The 25,626-nt window shown below is 34.8% G+C and overlaps 1 protein-coding gene across 1 annotated transcript; it reads right to left on the reverse strand.

Annotated features, from left to right (window-relative positions):
* Positions 1-10,765: 10,765 nt before the first annotated feature.
* Positions 10,766-11,602, reverse strand: LOC145268421 (uncharacterized). The gene has a single exon (XM_080123982.1). It carries the CDS (start codon positions 11,600-11,602, stop codon positions 10,766-10,768), a length of 837 nt encoding a protein of 278 aa, XP_079980108.1.
* Positions 11,603-25,626: the final 14,024 nt, after the last annotated feature.

Here is a 25,626-nt window from a genome sequence, read left to right on the forward strand (position 1 = left end):
TAGTGTGCGTCCTTTCAAATACAAAAACCGGATCACTGCTCGACATTCAACAGGCTCAGTTCAAACACCTGTAAAACAGAAACCACAATTACTTCAGAGCTGTAATTTGCCTCATAACCCGTAGAGATATAAATCATTGTACATGCAAAATTTCAGCTAGATTAGACAACTGGAAGTGGGTCAGGGGTATTACTTATTGCACGCCCTCGTAAGCTGAAATTTGTAAAGTATCGATATTAAAAATAAGCATCATTTCGGATCAAAATCAATGAATAATAATATACATGAATATGTAATGTACCAATATTTAAAATAAAAAAATATTCAATGATAAAATATTTGAAATATACATTATTGAAAATGGGGAAAACAGATAAATATTTAGAAAAACAGTTATAAATATAACAAATACAATATTTTCTTAGGATTCTAGCAAATAGGAGCATAGGATATAAGCATAGGTAGTACGAGAACTAGGTTAGATAAGAACTTTAATATGGAGGAATAAGTAACTGGCTTAAGAGATGTGATTTATTACGCCTACAATTAACTGATGTCTCTTTTTTTTCTTAAATTTCGTGATAAAGAGTTTTTCATTCAGGCAGAGAAATAAGGGGAATTTAATAATTGTCAAGTTTTGGATTTTAACATGAAGCTAATGATGTTTTATCACTATAATACGGATTACCAAAGGAATTTTTGTGGCTTTATATAATATTGCTTGTTTAACCTAAATAAACTGTTGACGGTAGGATCTTTCTGTGCTCTTGATAGATAACAGAAGTTATTAGACAGTTTTGTTTTAGGAGACATTCAAATTTATTAAGACAACTGCAAGTTCGCGTTTTTTTTTTTTTTTTTTTTTTTTTTTTTTTACTCTGGTTAAATTCTGTGTTATCATTTAAATTTTATGACCGTAGTTTTTAATTATTTTTCTAAGTTATTGCTGCAAGTATAGTTTAATTTAATAGCGTTTTTATTTAAAAATTTATGAAAAATATAAGTGGGTGAGACTTAATAAGATTTAAGTTTTTTTTATTAGTTTAAACAATTTGTTTGAAAGGAGGTGTAAACCAAATGATTTTTCTTTACGTACTTTTCTAGGTGTGGTTGTATTTTGTGCCGGTTAAATACATTCTAATTGGATTTTTCATGTCCGCTGCTTATAGTGCAATTCTTGTAAAAGTAATTATGTTTATTAAATATTTCTTTCGATGAGGAGTTTAAAACTAATTCTTCTCCTGATAGAATTGGGGGTATATTTAAGGTGGACAAATATAGGGTTCATGTTTTCTTTTTGCTAAGGTTTAGAGTTACATTTTTATGTTTGAGGTTATATCTAGCATAAGATTGAGTCTTTTGAATCCTTTCATGATAATTTTTAATCCTATCATATTTAGGCCCATCAGAATTTCTTTTTACTAAAGAAAGGATATCATCTCTAAACAAGCCGATATTTCTACTTTGATATCTTTAGCGAGATTATATAGAATATATAGCCCAAATAAGTCAGTAATTTCATGGAAATATCAAATGGTCTAGCTTTACTTTTTAACCTGTTGTTCATTTCTACTAATAAGAACAGCATTCCTATATTTTCTAATAATATCAATTTCGTCATTGGAGATGTTAGTAAGAAGAGAGGCAAATTACACATATATAAGTATTGTTTTTAACAATAGCAAATTACATATGCACACATACACACACACATATATATATATATGTATATATATGTATATATATATGTATATATATATACACATATATATAGTTAGTTATAAAATATATATGGCGATTCAGCTACACTGAATATTCCGCGTTTCATCCCCTCTAGGACTCCCCAGGCTTATACGCATAAGCCTGAAGAGTCCTAGGGTGGATGAAACACGGAACATTCAGTGTAGCTTAATTGCCACATATATTTTATAACTAACTAACTAGCTCTACCTACGTATTGAGCACTTTTGAAGTAAATACTTAAAGTTTACGCATAAATTTACACTTTCGTATATTAATTTTTATGTGAGTAAATGAAGTAGTTATATATATATATATATATATATATATATATATATATATATATATATATATATATTGTTTTTAACAATTGCAAATTACATACGCACGCGCACACACACATATATATATATAGTTTTTTGTTTATTTACTTAGATTATTATATATCTATATTGTTTTTAACAATAGCAAATTACATACGCACACACACAGTTATTATTATTATTATTATTATTATTATTATTATTATTATTATTATTATTATTATTATTATTATTATTATTATTTACTATAATAATTATTAATTACATACAGACTCTAGTATTTCATTTTTCGGGAATCATCAGTGCAGGATATCACGATTAACGCCAGTCCAGAGATTCGAACTAGATGAATGAAATAAAGACGAAACGTTGATACACACATAACTCGGTTTGTTACTTTTTATTTCTCTATTTCGTCTGAATGCTATTTCCATTATTCCCATCATATATATATATATATATATATATATATATATATATATATATATATATATATATATATATATACTAAAATAGGTGCCCGGCGTTGCCCGGGTGTTTGGAGGTGTATGCTGGGCAAAAAAATAAAAAACGGTCATTTTTTTTTAACTTTGACCCCTATTATGACCACTTAAAATTTATTGCTTTGGGCTCAAATCAAATTATTAAGTTAGATCCATGTCCAAGGAACCTATATCTAAAATTTCAAGTGTTTAGACCCCAAAATTGTCGGAGGAGTTTTGTAGAGTTCTCAAAGGTCAAATCGTTGAACTTTGACCCCTTAACAGCCAAATTTTGGGCCGAAAACAAATCCCATAGATTTCCCCGAATCTCAGTACCCTGTATATCAAATCTTGAGTATGTAGACTAAAAATTGTCAGAGTTATTGCGTAGGGAAATGTACACACACACAGACACACACAGACAAACACGTTCACTTTTATATATATATATATATATATATATATATATATATATATATATATATATATATATATATATATATATATATATATATATGATATTTATCATTCGTTTGACAAGAGTACAACTTAGTTGACAAGTATAATAATCCGTTCTGCTTTAATATTTATATATTTTTATTTTAGTTTTACTTAGATTTTTTAAAGTAATAAAAACAAGATTTAGTCCTTGGGTCTCTTGCGATTAATCTTTCAAATGTAACTTAACATCCGCAGCAAAAAAAGAAGGAAAAGGAAAAAAATTAATTAAAAATCTCAAATTCACCGTCACGCATCCTCTCCAAATCACTCACTCTTCGCCCTCGTCACTGCTACCAACTTCGCCGCCGGCACCAATAGGATTTCACTACTACTCTCACGCTTGCGACGAAAACAACAGCTTTATTTATCACTAAGGAAGGACGGGCGGATGGCCCACTGGGGGACGTGCAGGGGAAGGATAGGGCAATGCAAAAAAAAAAAAAAAAATGCGCGCATGCTCTGTAGCTAGCATACGTCTTTTTTTTTTTTTTTTTTTGCTTTCTTTCTCGTTTTGGCTATCTTCTTGCAAGTGAAGACAAAAAAAATCTTAAACAAATGGAACACAACAAACCCCCTCCCACCTTAAAAAAAGGAAATAAAACAACTTTTACGAAACGTGAAAGAGGACAAAATGAACTCCAATCGTTGCAAGAACGCATTATTATTATTATTATTATTATTATTATTATTATTATTATTATTATTATTATTATTATTATTATTATTGGCTCACACGGAGGTCGGAGCTTTCACACAAGTCAACAAACGATCTGATTGGAAACCTTTGGTGTTCTCTGGAAGCTGAGTGACAACAAGTCTCCCCAGACGTCCAGCTCTCTCCACCTGCTATAGCATTTGCAAATGAATTTGCATCATCGCAACAGCCGCTTACCATTGCTTTCTCGCTGGTAGTGGCCATTGGTTTATACTGGAATTTGAGTGGCACTCAGCCTCCCCAAGGTCCCAGTTCTCTTTGCGCTTGTCCAGCCGAGGTCTGGTTAGCGCTCGCTCCTCGGGCTTTCTTATCTTGTGCTGCAGCACTATCAGAATTTTTGTAGGAATTTTTGACACCCCTAACACGAAACTGCGAATTCAATATAAAAATCTCGTAATTTCTCTGTTAAAAGTGGGTTATTTATTTTCTTTATGGATTATACTTCCAAAATAAACTATTACAGTTGTTTTAAAAGTAATAAAAATATTTTTATTTTATTTTTTAAAACAGTAATGAATTTTCCGAACTCAATATTTTTCAATTTTTAAACTCAATATTTTTAAATTTTTAAATTTTAAAAATCTATCAAAATTTTTCTATTGATTCTATTTTTACGATATTTTCAGGGTCAATGTGAAATTTTATGTTCTTTCCAATAAACCGAATATAATATTTTAGACAAACGTTTTTTTTTTTTATTCACGGTTCCCCCCCCCCATCCCAATTGTTAAGTGTCTATTACAAAGTAAATACTTAATTTCGACCCGGATAAGTACATAATTATTTACTCACAAATTGAAGAGAAAAGGTCAATACATAATATATTCAAATTTAAAAAAAAACGGACATCGTGTTCTTGTAGAATTTTACCTGTAAAGTTTGAAGTTTAAAACCTTTTTTTAAACCACGTTATTTGTTTTTTCTTTTTTCTTTTTTTTTTTTTAATGGAACCTTGGTCCTTGCTCCTTTAATTGAAAAATAAATTAGGGCTTGAATTACATTTTTCGAGGAGTTATAAGCTTGGAAAGACAGGGGGTCGAATAATTCACGCCTCCAATTTTGTAAATGTCTAATAATAATTAATTTCGACTCGGATAAGTACATAATTATTTACTCACAAATTGAAGAGAAAAGGTCAATACATAATATATTCAAATTTAAAAAAAAAACGGACATCGTGTTCTCGTCGAATTTTACCTGTAAAGTCCGAAGTTTAAAACCTTTTAAAAAAAAAAACACGTTTTTTTTTTTTTTTTTTTTTTTTTTTAATGAAATCTTGGTCCTTGCTCCTTTAATTGAAAAAAAAAATTAGGGCTTGAATTGCATTTTTCGAGGAGTTATAAGCTTGGAAAGATGGGGTGGAATTATTCGCTATTTTCACAAAAACTCTGATACTGCTACTGCAGTTATTAGAGATTCAGTTTCTCGGTTTATATGTCCTTTTCGCATCCATGTCCAGGTGTTTTCGTTATTCTCATTTTTTTTTTCATTCTTATGAATCTTTCGTGGAGTTGTTTCTCTTCCCATTTCTCTTTTCTTGTTTTGTCGTTTGTCTCTCTGTTTTCTGTTTTTTTTTTTTTTTTTTTCAGTGTCTCTCGCTGCCATAATTATCCTTTCAGTGTTTTGCATTATGTATTTTTCTAGTTCTATTTCCGTATCCTTCATACAGTCTCCTATACAGATCAGTCCTCTCCCGCCGTCTTTCCTTTTCACGTATAGTCTGTCAATATCGTCCTTTGGGTGTAGTGCAATAGTGCATTATGCATGGTCATGAGTTTCCTGGTTTTCTGGTCGAGTTGTCTCAGTTCTTCTTTCGTCCATCCTATAAACGGTCCAGAGTATTTTACTAGTGATACTGCCTATGTATTTATACCTTTTATTAGGTTTCTACTATATAATTTCGTTTCCGGGGGTTTTCTTGTTCTCCTGAGATATTCCTTTCCAATTTTGTCTTTCATTTCTGCTGCTCTGATGGTGTCCGCTTCCAGAATTCCCAAGTATTTATAGTCGTCTTGTTTCCCTAGTGCCCTCATTTCTGTTTGGTTGGGTAGTTCATGCCTTCTGTCGTTTCCAGTTTTCCCTTTCTTATAACTAGTTGTGCGCACTTTTCCATTCCAAATTCCATTTGGATATCTTGGCTGAAGATCCTGGTAGTGTTAATTAGTGTCTCTAGCTCCTTTTCGACCCTTGCAAAAAGTTTCAGATCGTCCATATACATCAGGTGGTTCATTTTTTCTTCTGTATTGGAGAACTTGTATCCGGCTTGGCACTTTCTCAGAATACTGTTCAAGGGTATCATGGCTATGATGAACAGTAGTTTTTATTATTATTATTATTATTATTATTATTATTATTATTAATATTATTAATATTATTATTTTCATTATTATTATTATTATTATCATTATTTTCATGATGATGATGATGATGATGATGATGATGATGTGAAATGAGCCAGGTAGGTTTTTGCTCTGTTCAACCACCACCACCGAGAGACAAGCACTCGGTAACCACGACTCAACTCACAGCTTCAAAGGGGCGATTTGAATCACATTTTCCTCGGCTTTCTGACAACGATTTGATCTTTTGGGCTCAGCACCATTCTCATGCAATCTTTCTTTCTTGTATTACCTCCCCATTTTTTGAGGCGTCAAAACCAGTTAATCCACACATGCTCCATTCGTTAGAAGGGTTTGGTATTTGATTTATCGCCGATCGTAGTACGAAACCTGACCCGAGAATATCGACGGGTCAGATTCAAGAAGTTTTTATAGTTTGGAACATCTTTTGACGCTCAAGGACTATTACATATTACAGCTCTATCCTGCGTCGCATCCACTATTATTGGCTCACAAGAAGAATAAAAGATCTCTCCTTGAAAACAAGGTCATAAAAGATCTCTCCCTGAAAACAAACTGTGGTGTTCCCTGGAAGCTGGGTGACAAGTCTCCCCAGTTTTCCAGTACTCTCCACCTCTTGATATCATTTGCCAATGAATTTGCATTATCGCAACAGCTACTTAACATGGATTTATCGCTAGCAGCGGCTATTGGTCTCACCTGGAATTTGAGTGGCAATTATTATTATTATTATTATTATTATTATTATTATTATTATTATTATTATTATTATTAATAATAATAATAATAATAATAATAATAATAATAATAATAATAATAATAATAATAATAATGATAATAATAATATTGTTATTTTTTTCTTTATGCTGAATGTTGTTTTTTATAGTTTTACTTTTTAAAATATTTTAGACCACAAAAAGAAGGAGGAAATTTTTACAACTTTACAACCGGGAAAAACGACGAACAGCTCCTTTAAAATAATTTTTCATAAACATTAATAAAAAACAAATATTCAGAAAAATTAATGAAAATAAATAGTCAGACTTGGCTTATTAAAAGAAGTGTAATTTTATTTACCCTTTTGTGTATTACACTCATGTGGTTTCTTTTGTGTCCGTAGAAAAGAAAGAAATCTTTACTGACTGGGTAAATGTTCTCTTTTTTGGGCGTAAAGTCGAAAGGAAAAGATAAATTAAATATTTTTCTTTGGGATAGCCGTTCGAGTGAAAAGTGGCGTGGAAAGGTAAGAAGAATGTTTTTTTTGTTGTTGTTTCATTATGAGAACAGGCATAGCGCGTGTCGCGCACATGTGACAGACACAGCAGTAGCGCGTGTTAACTCCTCAAGGGTCATCGAGCGAAAGAGGAAGAGAGGGCACTCGAATTTGGCGCCACGGTTTTTTTTTCCTCTTTTTTAGAGCTCTCCGGAAACGGTGACAATTCAAAAGTCTCTATCAAATTTTAGTTCCCGGGTAGACGCTACATTACCCCCCTACTAGACAGTATGTCGATAAGGAGAACAGAATGTCACTGAGTGTAAACGGCAAATCGGTGTGGGCGCTGAATGCGTCTACCCGACCTGGTAGAAATGGTCGTGCTCGATGAGTCGGGGTCGTCGAAACGGACCGTAGTCTTTGGTTTCTGCATGTGTGTGACATCATCGTCAAAAATCGCTTTCTTTAAGCGATCGACACTGACCGAGTCACGTCTGCCGTTAATCTCGATTATGAAGAATTTCGGGTATCTCTTGAGTACTTTGTAAGGGCCGGAATACGGCGACTGAAGGCGGGTAGTCACGCCATTATTCTGGACGAACACGTGGGTCCATGAGTTCATGTCCTTGGGAACATGCGTGTGTACATCTTGTGCTCTTGGCGTGATGTTGAAAGGTATTACCATATAATCCTTTACACGGGAGGTGTAATTCGCCGGGTCTGGCATGCGTTCGGGGGTGGTAGGTGTGACCATCCGCCCATGCAAGGTCAGTGAGGCTCCGTAGACCATTTCAGCTAGGGTTAGACCAATGTCCGTTTTGATGGTGGACCTAATACCTAGGAGAACGAAGGGAAGGTATTCCATCCATCTGTTAGGGTCGGAGTATGCTTTCAAGGACGCTTTCAATTGCCTGTGAAAGCGCTCAATCATGCCGTTTGCCGCCGGATGGTATGAAGTAGTGCGTATGTGTTTACATCCGAGTAGGTGAGACAGTTCCGAAAAGAGGTAAGAGTCGAATTGTCTACCTCTGTCGGTTGTAATGGTGTTAGGCACCCCGTAACGAGCTATCCACTGTGTGATAAGGGCTTTGGCCACAGTTTCGGCAGAAGTATCTTTAATGGGTATGGCTTCAGGCCATTTCAAAAACCTGTCAATGCAAATCAGCATATGTGTACAATCTCTGGAGGGTGGGAGTGGGCCCACTAAGTCTATATGGACGTGCTGAAAGCAAGCTTCAGGGGTTGAGAAGGTCAAAAGTGGGCTTTTAATGTGTTTATGAATTTTAGACTTTTGGCAAGGTATGCAACTCCTGGTCCATTCGCGTATATCTTGATTGATGGCTGTCCATATAAAGCGAGACGTCACCAACTTCTGTGTAGAGCGGATGCCAGGATGCGATAGGCTGTGCAGCTGAGAGAAAACAGCTCGCCTATGTTTGGGAGGAACATAAGGGTGCTCATGTCCGGTTGACATATCACACCAAATCACTTCGCTAGAAAAGGGTATGGGAACCTATTTGAATGATAGGCTTTCAGAATGTAGCAAGTTATTCAACTCCTCATCATTTCTTTGGTCGACGGCGATCTGTTTAAGATCGATACTATCAGTAGGCTGAATGGCATCAATGTGCATGCGCGATAATGTGTCGGCGACAACGTTCTCAGTGCCTTTGATGTATTTGATGTCTGAAGTGAACTGAGAAATGTAGTCTAAATGACGATTTTCTATGGGTGAATGCTTGCTGGGTTTGGCGAGCAAGGCGTGCGATAGCGGTTTATGGTCCGTAAAAAGAGTGAAGTCGGATCCCTCTAGCATGTAGCGAAAATGCTTGACCGCGCAATAAGCGGCTAAAAGTTCTCTGCGAAAGGTACTATATTTAGTCTCAGCATTCTGAAATCGCCTGGAGAAAAAAGATAGTGGTTGCCACGTGTTGTCTACAAACTGCTGTAATACCCCTCCAATGCCCACATCAGATGCGTCTACTGACAGGGATAGGGGACAGGGATAGGGGAGCGTGTGGGTGGGGAAAAACAACATAGTGGCAGCCATTAACGCTTCTTTTACTTTGTTGAAGGAGTGTAATTCCGTTCCGTTCAAAGTGATTGTCTCATTTTTTTTCTTATTGTTCCTGAGTACATCCGTTAAGGGCTGTGCGATTTCGGCACAGAGAGGAACGAAACACCTGTAAAAATTTATCAACCCGAGGAATTCCCGAAGTTTACGAAGGGAAGTGGGAGGCGGGTAATCAACAATGGATTGGACTTTTTCCGGGAGAGGGCGGATACCCTCTGAATCAATTAAATGTCCCAGGAAGGAAAGCGGAGAGACTCCAAACTCACACTTGCTGGGGTTGATGATAACACTGTATTCCGACAATCTGTGGAACAGTTGCTGTAGATGCTGCACGTGTCCGCTTTCGGATAAACTCGCTACGAGTAGATCATCAATGTATGCGTAAACGAATGGTAATCCACGTAAGACTGCGTCTATAAATCGCTGGAAGGACTGGCCAGCATTTCTCAGTCCAAAGGGCATTCGTAGAAACTCGAAGAGTCCGAATGGGGTAGTTATAGCAGTTTTGGGGATATCTTCAGGGTCCACAGGAATCTGATTGTATGCACGGACGAGATCGATTTTGGAAAATATCGATTTACCATGAAGAGAGTTTGAAAAATCCTGGAGGTGAGGAATGGGGTAATTATCTGGAGTCGTGCGACTGTTCAGTGCTCGATAATCCCCGCAAGGGCGCCAGTCGCCTGCTGACTTTTTGGGCACCATGTGGAGTGGCGATGACCAATTACTGTCGGAGGGTCGAATAATACCCAAATCCAACATGTGCTGAAATTCTTGCTTGGCGACTTTCAGGCGGTCAGGTTTGAGTCTGCGCGGGCGCGCGCTCACAGGAGGTCCTCTGGTCTGGATGTGGTGGGTAACATCGCGTGTAACCCTGTCGTTGCTAAAAACAGGACGAGTTATATTAGGGAAACCTTTTAAGAGATATGCGTATGGGTCCGTAGCATCCTTCAATATGACCGGGCTTATCGTCATCTTTCTATTAATCTTCCCTTGCATGGTAAGTCCAGTGCTATTGTCGATTAATTTGCCGCGTTTGACGTCCACAAGTATGCCAAAATGATGCAAGAAATCCGCTCCTAAAATTGGAATGGGCAGCTTCGCGATAGTAAAAATCCATTGGAAGGTGCGTCGGAATCCCAGGTCTAATGTTAACGACTTTTCTCCGAAAGTCGGAATAGATGAGTGATTCACGGCTTGTAGACAGAAAGTCGACGGGGTACGTTTCTCTTTCAACAGTTCCTTGGGGATTATGCTGACTTCTGCACCGGTATCAATGAGGAATCGTGTACCAGTGTTCTTGTCTGTGATGTAAAGGGTGCGACAAATGTGGTTTCTGCCAGGGTATCGGTCGCCCCTACCACCTGGCCTGGCCGTTTCCCGCTTGCTTATCGTTCTTCATGAAAGAGCAAGGCCTGCGGCATCGGAAAGCCTTTTCGCCGTAACGCGTATGGAATCGACACAGCCTGTCACCATTTCGACTGTTACTTCGTGGTCGAGAACGGTCCTGTCCGCTCGGACGCGGGTATCTGCTTGGTCTGAGCTCCATATCACGAATCTGGTCACTCAGGTTTTGGATTAGTTGGGCTTGTCTCTCCAGTTCGTCGCGGATATATGTGGAGGTGCCTGAGGTTTCGGGAAAGGAATCCTCTGGTGCCTGTGCGTGCACCGGGGCTACTGAAACCGTTACTTCCATGATTTTGTCTGCCAACTCCGCCAATTCCTCGATCAATGTGGTGTCTTTGGAAGACGCTAGTATCATCTGAATACTGGATGGCAGCCAACTAACGAATAATTGTTTGAGGATGTTCGGTTGTAGAATGCTTTCGCCCATTAATTGTTTCATCCGTCTCAGTAATTGGGATGGTTTTCGGTCGCCGAGTTCCTCCTCGATCAGCAGTTGCCGGAGACGCTTTTGTTGGGAGTCGGTTGTTCTTCTGATTAACTCCGACTTAAAAGTGTCATAAGAAATAGATCCTGGGGGTGCCATTATCAAGTTGCGGACTTCAGCCATCGCTTCGTGCGTGAGTGCGGCCACCACGTGGTTCAGCTTAGTTAATTCGCTGTGAATTCGCTGAGTGAAAAACTGAGCTTCCACGTGGGCGAACCACAACGTCGGGTCCTGTGTCCAGAAAGGCGGAATTTTAAGAACGGCCTGTATTGCCGTTGTCGCCGATATGGTATCACTATCCATGGTTGGTTTGCCACCCTAGTCTGGGTTGAGAAAAACTTAGTTTGAAAGTCTTTAAACTGCCGAATTGGGAATGTCCAGCTCCTCGCGTGTTCTACCAAAGTCTGACGAAAAATGGTCACCAGTGAAGTGAGCTGCTCGCCGGGAAAAACGGCGAACAGCTCCTTTAAAATAATTTTTCATAAACATTCATAAAAAACAAATATTCAGAAAAATTAATGAAAATAAATAGTCAGGCTTGGCTTATTAAAAGAAGTGTAATGTAACTCATGTGGTTTCTTTTGTGTCCGTAGAAAAGAAAGAAATCTTTACTGACTGGGTAAATGTTGTCTTTTTTGGCGTAAAGTCGAAAAGAAAAGATAAATTAAATATTTTTCTTTGGGATAGCCGTTCGAGTGGCGTGGAAAGGTAAGAAGAGTGTTTTTTTTTTTTGTTTTTTTTTCATTATGAGAACAGGCATAGCGCGTGTCGCGCACATGTGACAGACGCAGCAGTAGCGCGTGTTAACTCCTCAAGGGTCATCGAGCGAAAGAGGAAGAGAGGGCATTCGAATTTAGCGCCACGGTTTATTTTGTTTTTTTTTGTCCTCTTTTTTAGAGCTCTCTGGAAACGGTGACAATTCAAAAGTCTCTATCAAATTTTAGTTCCGGGGTAGACGCTACACATTTTTCCTCATATACTTTCTCGAAATGTTTTTATATTTCAAGTAAAGACTTAAAATTTAAATAATAAATTGCAGAAGACGATTTATTTAATAAAATACTTTTTTAAAGAAAATTTTTGTTTGCTTTTTTAAATGATTACACAAAGCTTTTGCTTCATTTCATTATTCATCTTTGACATTTCAGCATGTTTTATGTAAAAACGAAACTGGGTTAGTGTTAGTTTCGTATTTGATTTCTGTTTCACTCAGCTTTCATTTTTTTTACGTGACATTGGAAATCAAGCGGCCATTTCATTTCTTCGTCACAATCTTAAGATTTTATCATTTTTTAATTTTTATTTATTTTATATTTTTTAGCAGAAGGCGACCGACCTTGCCCGTTCCTTGCTGGGTCGTAAAATCCGCTTAAATATATTTTAATTCGTGCAGATTTCGTATTTATTATTACATAGCCAATCCTCTATTGGTTATTATACCTAACACATAGTACTGATTTTAAAAGTTAAAAACCAAATACCTTAGGTGCTATCAATTAGAATCGGAGCCAAAATATTTAGCCGTGTTCCAACCGTGTTCCATACCGTTTCAGCTATCGACAGATGAATAAAAAAAGAGTTTAAATTAAACCAATCGAATGAATTTGCGCATGCGCAAAAATTCATTCAATTGGTTTAATTCATCAATTAAATCAATCGGTTAAATATTTTCACACAGACGCACACGAACATACATCTACCGTTTTATTTATATAGATAGATTACAGAAAAATGATTTAAACGGATTTTAACAGATTTGAAACCAAAAATATAGAGCCTAGATTGATTTGTGATTTAATAAATAGAACGTCTGGTTAACATCACCTTTCTTTCAAAAATCATGTTAAAAAAAATCCACTGAGCAGTATTTGAAAGCATTTAAAAGTTAAAACGATTGGTATTGCTCTAAACTCTCGAACCTGATTAGCATTAATTTTTTTTTTTTTTATTCAAATATATTAAACTTTTTTTAGGGAATGAGGGGGACGGGATCTACAAATACTTATTCTTTTTTTTTTCTTATTAGGAGGTGTGTTCCAATATTATAATGCCTCCTATTTTTTTATTTCGTCCCAATGGATCAGAGTGGATTGCAGATTACATTGTTGTGGTGACTGAATTTATACATTCATGACCTGAAAGTTTCATCTCTCTGTTGCAGATATTGACGGTGTGAGGCTACCAGAAAGTAACCTCTGTCATGCATATACGTCAGAAGCAGATATGCGTCATTGAATTCCTGTCAAAAAAAGTGCATTGAGAATAGAGTTGACTATGTAGAAAAAATGAGTTCTGGGGCAAAAAACGGTCATTCGTTTTAATGATACCTCGCCCGGCTTCATAGCTTTTCAATTTTTTTTTTTTTTTTTAAGTTAAAAATGGGAGGCTTAACTTTTGGAACGACCCTCGTATGCCTCATTTTCTTTCTAATCTCCTTCTCTTGTTATATGTATAAAGGGAAATTAGCATGCACTCATTTCTGAATATGTGCTCAATAGTTTTGGTAGCAAAAACTGCGTGCATAAATTGTTTCACTTGATGTTTTTTTTTACTTTTATTTTTTATTTTTTTGCTACATATTGACCATATCTGACTATAAATTTTTTGTTTGAGTTGCTTTTTTCAATTCACATATTTAATTCAGCTCGATATATATATATATATATATATATATATATATATATATATATATATATATATATATATATTCAGCTTCGAATGTCATGGCCTAAAGAGGTTCTTTTCCATAACCCTTTCCTTATTAATCTGATAATATAATAAAGTTATATATAACAACATTTATCTATCATCTTTTGTTTGAGATTATATACATATATATATATATATATATATATATATATATATGCAGAGAGAGAGAGAGAGAGAGAGAGAGAGGGGGAGTGTATTTTTTATAATAGACAACAGAACGATTAAGTGTTAAAAAAAACCCAAATATATATAATAAGCAAGTTTATCAAAAGTAAAATAAGTTACTTTTTACTGATCTGGATAAGTTTTAGTGTTTTAACTTATTTCCAAGTGTTTATTCAGTTGGAAAACCAACTAATTTTGAGTATTACGTTAGAATAAGAAAAATAACGGACATATGGTACCTGCATTTAAACGAGAACTAAACGGTTAGCTTTAAACTTGCAAATGAATCCTGCCCATCTTTCTCTCATTCCTTTCTTTCCAGACTATGAGTAACGTAATTTGACAGAATTCTAATTTCTAACTTCCAATGGTGAGACTGTGCATATATATTTGTATATTTTAGCATCAAGCCATTATTCAAGCACGTCTGATTGAACACCGCTGAGTTCTTCTTTTTTCCGATTTTTTTTTAATAACTTTTCAATTCTCCGAGCGTTCTTATTTATTTTGGCTGACATGTATATTATGGTGCTCAATAGTTATTGTTGGGCCATATTCTTCTCAAGCGTATTCAATCAGTAAATCCGATCGTCGTTAGGAGCAATTGGTGTTGTTGTCATTTTCTTTATTGAGGATTGGTGTATTTATAGCTAGTTCTATTTTTTTTATTATGATAAAGGTGGGGGCAGGATGAGTAGAGGCGAATTATTTTTATTTTTAATTTTCTTATTTTATATTTTATTTATTTAGTTTATTTATTGTTAGTTATTGAATACAGTTAGTATATTTTACCCGATATTAAATGAGATCCGGTTAATAAGGGGCTATAGTTTTTTAATCAGTATAGCCTTGAGTAATTTTAGTCTCCATATGCAATTTGAAAGATACTGAATTTTAGCAATGTTAGTTAAAGCATTTCTAATGTCGGACGATTGCAGGTTTTTATCATGAAATGTTATATCTTGTTTTATGGCGCTATTGTCAGCTAAATGGTAGGTTAGTCATTGAGAGAGTGTTGTTGTGGTGTGACCTATGTATGCATTGTATGAGTTTTTAGAGTGGGTTCGGAGACATGCTTCGAAGGAACAAATAACTTCATACACTACATTAGTTTGGTAATGTGGTGATCGTATTATTATTGTTTTTAATTATTAAATTGGAGGTTTTAAATTTAGTATAAAATATTATTAGTTTAATCTTTTTGTTCTGGTCGATGGGTCTGGTGTATTTTTAATTAGGTTTGTTATCATTTTTTCATCTGTTTTGTAATTCGCCGTACCTATCCTGTATCCACCTTTATAATCAATAAAAACAATAGAACTAACTATTAATACACCAAGCCTCAATAAAGAAAATGACAACAACAACAACAATCGCTCCTGGTGACGGTTGGATGTACCGATAGAAAGCGCTTGAGAAAAATATGGCCGAACAACAACTACTGGGCGCCATAATATACAACATGACAGCTGAAATTTTAAAAAAATACCGTTCGGCGAATTGAAAAGTTATCCAACAAAATCAGTCACATGGAACCCTCTAATTGTAAGAAAAACAAAATTTGTTCAACCCCCCCTCCCCTGAAAATTCCAATGATAAAAGGAAAATAATCCTCTGTGGAACTTTATTAGAGTTTCTTCTCCTTTGGCAACCAAATTTTTCACATATATGAAACCACGGAAAAGAAAAAATAATAAATAAAACAAAAATATCACACCATCTACGGAGACAGTAACTTTTCTCCTTTTTTTCATTTTCCAAGATAACGACCAGTATGACTGAAGAAGGTCGAAGGCTATGCTGAGAACAATAGTCCAATCGAAACAAGTAATATAAAGATAATGTTAGTGCTAACAAATCTAATAATTCACTAAACAAACATTAATATTAATCAATATTGCTTTATATTAATTTTTCCTCCTAGATTAGGCAAACTCTTCAGTAACAATACAATTGAAATATATTTTTCCATTTTAAATAATCTAGCTGCATCTATAATGGGATATAATAGTGCAAAGATACAACGTGCATATCGTACAAATGATGCTCCTGTACCTATTAATACTACTAATATAGCTAAAAAAAAAAAAAAAAACTTTAATTGTAGAAACGTGAATAATCGTTCATGAAGTAAAAAGTGTTTAACTTTTTTGTTTACAAAGGAATCACCACCTATCAAGGCCCAGAGGCCACTCGAGGATAAGGATTAAAGAGTGTACAGTGGTGAATGAGACAATATCGTAGTAATCATTACAAGTGTAAATTTGGTAAATTGGATTTCTTAAGGGGAACGGCTAATCAAGAACTTGTTTACGTTGGACTTGAAGACGGTCATATTGTAGTCAGCTGGAAAGCAGGTAAATGAAAGAGAGTTCCGAAGGTGTGCAGTTCTAAGAAAGAAGCTTTGTTCATTGAATCTATGTTTAGGTTTAGGCACAGGTAAAGAATGGGGGAAATTATTGATAGTGTTTACAGCTAAACGAGTGTTGCTCATGAATGTTTGTCGAGGAGGTCATAGATTGGAGCTCAGACGAGCACTTGCCATGAAAATAACCATAAAACAGAGACAGGCTCGCAACGTCTCTTCTGTGAGAAAGAGGTTACAGGGAAGAGAAAAGGCATACCCACTAGGCTACGAAGTCTATTCTGAACTCTGTCAAGGCAAGATAAGGTCTTCCTAGCAGCTCCTGCCCACATGTGACAGCAATACTCCATCCTGGGACGTACCTGACTCATACATAGGTAGAGAATTGCATCATATCTATCTAGTCGATCAATACTTAGTATTAGTTAGAGCTAACAAATATATACCTAACAAAAGGGAAAAGTTACTTTAATCTTTTCATATAGTAATATCTAATGAAAATTTATTTGATAAAAAGCAAGAGATAAGAAAAATCTGTCTCGATTGAATGGCGTATATGTTAGCTTATTTCGAATAAATAGTAGTGTAACAATTGAAGTTAAAATTATTTTGTACTAGCAGTTCAGCTTAGCTTTGCGCGGGCCCTATATACTGTTCATAACTTTATATATATATATATATATATATATATATATATATATATATATATATATATATATATTAAAACGTTTAACCTACATCTAAAATTTCAAATGTTTAGACACAAAATTAGCGGAGGAGTTTGATAGAATCTGCAAAGGTCAATTCTTTCAACTTCGGCCTCTTGGAAGCAAAAATTTCGCCCAAAAACTGATTAAAAAGTTTGCTGCGTGTCTGAATACCCTTTATATCATATTTCTAATATTTAGACCCAAAACTTTATGAATAGTTTACTAGAGGCCGCAAAAGTTATATCTTTTGAACTTTGATCGCTTGCTAGCCAAACTTTCGGGCAAAAACCAATAAAAAAGCTTGCCCTATGTCTGAGTGTACTTTATGTAAAATTTCAAAAAAAAAAATTAACTGAGGGGTCAAGTTTGTTTTTAAACTTTGACCCCAATTTTAACCTTTTAACATTTATTGTTTTAGACCCAAATCAAATTAAAAATTTGATCCCTGTCCAAGTAACCTACATCTAAAATTTCAAGTGCTTAGACCCAAAGTCGGCTGAGGACTTTGGTAGAATTTTCAAATGTCACATCGTTGAACATTGACCCTTGACAGTCAAATTTCTGGCCGAAAACAGATTAAACGTCTTTTCCAAAATCTCAATACCCCTCAATATGTCAAATCTCAGGTGTGTACACTGAGAATTGACAGAATAATGATAGGGAAATGTACACACAGGCAGAGAGACAATTTCACTTTTGTGGATATATAGATATCCTAGAATTTAAAATATGAAATATATATAGATAATGTTTTAGTATTTTAAGATGATTGTTAGGATCAAATTGGGGTTGTTCTGCTAACCTTAAACTGCAATTAATATTAATGTTGGAATTGCTAAGACTTAGATAATATGCGAATTATAATAAGATTACGTATATAATTCTTTCCAGAGAGTTTCATGGAGTAGATATGAGAAAATTTCGAGTTTGTTGAATTTTGAGTATTCAATTTTCATTGATATTCAAGACGATAATTGAAATTTAGGTGCATACCGCAGAGTTTTGCTAAAACGTTAAAAAAATTAATTGACTTGAAGATTTAAAGTCTAATGTTTAATTAGTTGTACAACATTCCATGAACAAAGTTTCTTTCTTAAAACTGCATATCTGTGAAACTCTCTTTCATTTGCCTACTTTTCAGCTGACTACAATATGGCCGTCTTCAAGTCCAATGTAAACAAGTTCTTGATGAGCCGTTCCCCTTAAGTAATCGAATTTACCAAATTTACACTTCTAACGATCACTATAATAGTGTACCATTGACCACTTTACACTCTTCAATCCTTATCCTCGAGTGGCCTCTGGGTCTTGATAAGTGGTGATTCCTTTGTAAACAAACAAAAAAGTTATATACTTTTTACTTCATGAACAATTATTATCGTTTCTACAATTACATTTACAGTTATAGTAGTAGTATTAATAGGTTCAGGAACATCATTTGTTGGTTTGTTAGTTTTTGTTTTATGGCATATCAACCCTTTTTAGGTTATTTAATGCCAAATCCAGTGATTTTGAAGAAAAATATTTTAATAGAATATATTTGGGGGGTTTTGTTTGTTTGTTTTTTTTTTGTTTTTTTTCACGTCAGTTTTTATTTAACCCATAGTTGGGACCCTAACAGGTACTACCACTCCGGATCAGAGTGGACCTGGGAGTAATGGCAATTAAGGGGTGGTTCCACACACGCCAAAGCCCGCAAGCTGAATCTGATAACGCCTCCGTTTCTTTTTTATCTGTTAAGAAATTAGTTAAAAATAATAGATATAGTTTAAGGTCATATCCAGGACCAGAACATTATTTGTACGATATGTACATTGACAATTTAGTCCAATATCATACATATGTAGTTATTTGATTATTATTGTCACTGCAGTTCTGTGGCACTTTGAGGTGTGTTAGGGGTTTTTTTTTCAACGGATTTGAAGAAATTTCCATAACTTTGAGTTCTTAGGTTTCTTAAAATAAACAAGGGGCAATGCCATTTAGTCGCGAATTGCTACTATTTAGGACCAAATTTGCAGGGATACTATTTATAAAGATGTCTGTTCGCATTATACTTGAATTTCTGCATGTCAGTACAGTCAGGAAAACAGGAGCCCGCAGGGAATTCCAAAGTGCAGCAGTCCGAAGGATAAAGCTATTCGAATAGAAGGCTTTACAGCCTCTAGTGATCTCTACAGTGTAGGCGTGGGATTTTGCTGCTTATTGAGTTTATCGAGGATATTGCCGATAAGGGGATACTAGTGCTTGGAGTTCGTCAGAGCACTTGCCATTGAAATACTTGTAAAGCATGCACAAGGATACCACGTTTCTGCGACGGGACGGAGGTTGGAATTTAGTTGATACTTCAGAACCTACTAGGGTGGCGATTCTTTTTTGAACTCTGTCTAAGAGCGAGAGACTAGTAGTAGATGCACCAGCCCAGGTATGGAAACAATACTACATATATGGGCGAACCGTTGCCTTATAGAACTTAAACATAAATACGATTTTTAGAAACATATATAACTATAGAATTTTTCAATAATAGAAGATGGCGGTCAAAAAAAAAAAATGATTCCAGGCGTGTGGGTTGAATTCAACAGCCTGTGGATAGGTGTCTATAAACACTACGATAAGTTTTTATTGTTCTTATGTTTTTGCGAACTTTAAATATCTCTATTTTATTTTGCCAATAGTTTTTGCAAGGAAAAAACTTTCTTTTCAACTAATTTCTGAATGATATATTTTTGTCTCTGATGGGTTGTTTGATGGACTTCCGCTATTCAATTAAACAGGTGTAAGACGTAATTCATACAAAATATGAATAAAGTATAAGTTAGAATTAATTACATCTTCTAGTTTGGGAATATTGACATATATATATATATATATATATATATATATATATATATATATATACATGTATTTATATTTAATGATCTATTGAAATACGATTGATCTCAGTTTATCCATCTAATTTTCATGGCAAGTGTTTGACTAAGCTCCAATCTATGTTCTCCCCTCGCCAATCTTTCACAAAAAACACTCATCTAGCCAAAATCACTATCAATAAATTCCCCTACTCTCTGTCGGAACCTAAACCTAAACATGGATTCCATGAACAAAGCTTCTCTCCTGGAACTGCCCGCCTGTGGAACTCTTTTGTGCTGGTCTGTTTTCCAGCATACTACAATATTGCAGTCTTCAAGTCCAACGTAAACAAGTTCTTATTAGGCCGTCCTCATAAATAATCTAATTATACCAAATTTCCACCACAAAGGATTACTATTCTCCAAATGACTACAATGCGCACATTGACTCTTATCTTCGAGTGGCTATCGGGCCTGGATATGTGGCAACCCCTTTGTAAAAAATATGTAATTATAATTAAGTGTCTATCGGTTTAAGCACATTCTAAAACCAGCCAGCTCATTAATTAATTATCTGATTACTATCCTTATTTATGGGTTGTCTAAAAAGATTAAATCAGAACATCCTACTTATATCACTCATGCTACCTAGATATAGAAAGCAAGCTATTGTAATATTTCTTGATGATTGACTTACAAAGACAGCAAATCAATTATTTGGAAGTCATCACTGCATTGCATGTGCATAAATTGCAAAGTTTTAGTAATATTCGTTTGATTTACATAAATCCTGGCAAGAGTTAATTAATTTTAACTAATTTCTGCAGCGTTAAGTTAGATCTAAAGTGGAATAGCATATATGTATTTCAGCGTAGGCAGCTTTATAAAATCTCCTGTCTTTTGTTAAGCAAATTGACCTTAGCTATGACTCTATCGTATATTTCCATGGATGACTTATAAAGAGAGCAAATCAACTACTTAGGAGTCGACACTGCATTCGATATGTATCAGATTCAGAGTTTAGCATGATTTGTTCGATTTACTTAAATCTCTATGCAAACTAATTAATTCCAACTAATTTCTGCAAGGTTCAGTTAAGCCTTAAAGTATCACATATACCTATTTCAGTGGAGATAGTTTTTTGTAGCATCTCCTACATTTTCATCACACATTGATCGTAGATATAAATACATAGTATAATTCAAAGTTGCATTTTCTGTTTAGTACATATTTATTCGAGCTACTCAATATAGCTCACGTAATCAATACAGCCTACAATATTAACGATTTTCACCTACAGACTTTAGTGTTTTTGCCCGGTCATACAATACGCTTAAACATGATATTTTAATTTATGCAGATTGCGCATGTATTATTATAGAATCAATCCTCCATGGAATAGTATGTATTACGAGGAATAATTTGCATGGTGGACGTATTCGCAAAATAAAATTTAAAAAATTTTAATTAAAAAATAAAATAATAATAATAATAAAATAATAATAATAATGATAATAATAATAATAATGATAATAATAATAATGATAATAATAATAATGATAATAATGATAATAATAATGATAATAATAATAAAAAAAATAATAATAATAATAATAATAATAATAATGATAATAATAATGATAATAATAATAATAATAATAATAATAATAATAATAATAATAATAATAATAATAATAATAATAATGTCGTTCATCAAATTCCGTCTCTGTGTTTGTTTACAATATAACGTCAGCTGATGTTTGGACTTGACGATCTTAAGATTAGTCTTTCTCCTCTAATAGATAAAAAAAAGAAGAATTTTTCGGGAGAAAACTATTCCCCTGCAATAATTCCTCCTTATCTCTAAGGGGAGAAAGGCTATTTTTAAGATCGGATTTTTTCGATTTTCGATAAATATATTGAATTTCTGTACAAAACATATCTAAGAAAAATGCCAAAAACAAAAAAATACCTTCGTGTGAAATTTGCAGAAGATAGGCTCAGCCGTTTCAGAACCTATGAGGAAGGAAATCACACACACACGCAAAGTGACTTTACAAAGTGACTTTATATATATATATATATATATATATATATATATATATATATATATATATATATATACATATATAGTTATATTTTTCGAAAGATCGTTATGTTTTTTTGAAAAATAGATTCGAGCAGAGTGCTCCATTATAAGAAAAAATTTCGAAAATAAGAGCGTATTATGTATATTTTTTATTTACAGAAAGTTTAGATGAGATAAGTTTGAAACCGACGATACCGATGACTTAGCTCCTCTAAACTAAACTAAAATAATATATGTGTGTGTGTGTGTGTGTGTGTGTGTGTGTGTGTGTGAAATAAAAATTGCAATTAAATGTAATTAGGACTATCCACTTATCTAGTGTTTCCTTTTCAGATTAAATATGTTTTTAACTCATTTCAAAGTTTTATTAACTGTTTGCTCCTATATATATATATATATATATATATATATATATATATATATATATATATATATATATATATATATATATATATATATCGAAGTAAGGTAGATATTTTCCTCTTCCCCTTGCATGCCAGAGTTTAAAACATTGATATGTTGAAAAATCGATGTCAAATATTGTAATTTTACAATCCAGTGTTCTAATTGGAAGATGCTACGAACTTGTAATTGCTTCGTTGCATCCAAGAATGTGATAAGTTCTTGTCGTAAATCGTGTACGCGGTTATGTGTTTTGCCTCTTGACAGTCACCTCACCCCGGTGTGTAAAATACAGGGTAGAACGATAAAATAGTCACCCTAGAAAAGACGACATGATTCCATTTCCGTTTGCTGAAACCCTATTTTATTTATTCATTTATTTATTTATTTATTTATTTTTGTTGCAGACCATCTATTATTTGACCAGTTGTGTACAAATCCTAACAGCGATGGAAGCCTTCGATCATGTCTGAAAGTAACGCAATGTTCAATGAGCGGGATCGAAGTTGCGCCGTTATACAACTCAAGCTCTCTGCCGATCCAAGTTATACAAATAGGAATATTGCCAGTACCCTCAAAATTGCATCACTGGATTGCCACAAATAACAGGAACGTGCCCAGCGTGATGAAAACAATGCTTCCGGTCACGGTTATGTTTTTTTTTTTGTTGTAGTTTCAAGTGAAGGCCAAATCATGCCACTCCACATCTTCGAAGTCTGCTAGAATGTCAACAAAGTGTGCCTGAATGTGTTGAAGAGTTTGGTGATCCCTTATTGCAATCAGGTGGCTACTGGCAGAAGAAGTGCTACGACTTTTACCCTTTTCTTGCTGCCTCCGTTCTTTGCACGACATGAACCCGCTAGACTACTTCGTTCAGGCATACGTCGAGAATTTCACTAACATAACCTCCCACAATACCAAAGCCAGCCTGACCGCCGCCATCGGCCGAGCTCTCGCCGGCACTTGTGAAAAAGGCATGCTCCTAGTTCCGAACCCATATCTAGGCGGTGATTGAGGCTGATGGTGGCTACATTAAATAGATATCAGCTCTGCTAAATAATCAAGTCACTTCGAATTAAGTTTTTCAACGTAGATTTTTAAAATATAGCTGCAGTGTTGTTTTCTTTAGGATGACAACGTTATCGTTCCACCTTATAGTCGTCTGTGTTGAGATTTCATATTGGTGCAGATCTGTTCACATAAGCGTGATTAAACAGGTCTTGTTTTAATAGAGTTCGCCACTTATACAACTTGTTCTAAGACCACTCTTAAATCTTTTCCTATTTTTTTTTTTTTTTTATATATCAAGGCCTGTCTATGACGGAAGCAATAAGTTACAATAACATCCTTATTTTTTTTCATTTATTGTTTTTTGTTTTTATTTTTTGTTTTTTTTACTTTCTTTGCATTCAGGCCATTTCGCCTCCCCCAATTTCTTATAGGGCTTTATACCTAAGTTTTTTGCTTGTGATTTTTTGCCTTTATTGTTCAAACTTTAATTGTAAATTTGTTAAGCAAATGGACTATATAAACAAGATCAAAGTATAGTATCTGTTTTAATGCCGCACTTCACTTTTTTGGTTTCAGTTAATGGAGGAGTATCCTTCATGACTGATATATTTTTTAAATTTTTGTTACTAACTAGAGTGCCCCCTTTTGGGGGGGGGCTTGTTTCCCCCAACATAAAAACCGATCTTGTGTCTAACTCTGCCCTCATAGGGAGACAAGTAAGCCAAAACAAAACAAAACAAAAAATAAACAAGATAAAAGACCCTTCTCGCAACCAATCTTTGAAAGAACTTCATCTCTGCAAATACCTACACACGATTTCCACGATAGCTGCCATTCATGAAGGTATTTATTTAGGATGTTAAAAATGCCTTCACTATTTGTAGTTAGACTTGATTCTTTGTAAAAAAATGAAACTGGTTTGTTATTTGATCTTCGTTGATGAGACGAATGAACGCTATGAATTGCGCCTTGTTGGTAATGTCGGTTGATTCGTCAACTTGCAGCGCAAAAATATCAGGACATCAGAGTTTATTTCCACATACATTTTTCTCAGTATCAGAACATATTCTAAAATATGCCTATGTAGAATATCATTGGACAGAGGAGTCTTTTTTTTTTTTTTTCATAGCTGCTTCAAGTCCTAACATCGTTCTGACAGTCTTTTGGCAAACAGGCAAAAGAAGTGGCTTATCCAAAGTATGAACTTTCATATTTTGTGCAATCAGTTTCAAGGTAAACAAGGACAGACTCCACAACTTCTCTGAATAACACAGCAGCCTTTTCAGTTGGTATGTCAGTATGGACTTCAAGGCTTACTCATAAACTGAAAAGGGTGGAGTCAGTCTTAGTTTACTATACTACAAGCTGAACACTCACAAAAAGATCTGAAAAAGATAAACAGCACGTACTCCCATATGCTATGAACAGTATCTTGGCAAGATCATGCTACGAAGCAGCAACTTTATGGCAACCTACCTGCCATTTTTATTGCGATCAGGGAGCGCCGTCTATGACTTCGCGGTCACTACCAGAGGGGCAAGCAAAAGCTGGTGAAATGTATTGTTGTGGACTGCACGATATGGGCCGCACGAGCATATGACGACCTAGATCCACGTACATCCAGCAAATTGCACACGACGTCAACTGTGAACCTGAAGATCGGAGGCAGCTAATGGAAGACAGGAAAATATAGTGAGAAAGCGTCATATTGGTCCGGACAACGAACTCGACCAGATAATAAGATATAGATATAGTTCTGAGATTTGGTAAGAAGCAATTTGAGCTTTATCAGAAAAAAAACATTAAGCTTTTAAAAGAACCGGCTACTTTTGTCTTGCTGCTCGGACATTCTCTTGAAATAACTGGGACGGTTTAATTTTAAAATGTTTACCCAGTTTACTGGGGGGGGGGGGTCATTTAACATTTTTATTTCGCAAATTAAACATGCTGGCAACGGATTGTCAACATCCCCGGTTTAGGAAATGCCAAAACTTAGGTAATTCTTACTCACGAGTTCGTTTTGA

Source organism: Euprymna scolopes, chromosome 43 (assembly GCF_053919585.1).
Source record: "Euprymna scolopes isolate OS-2025 chromosome 43, ASM5391958v1, whole genome shotgun sequence".
In the NCBI taxonomy this organism is placed as follows: Eukaryota; Metazoa; Mollusca; class Cephalopoda; order Sepiida; family Sepiolidae; genus Euprymna; species Euprymna scolopes.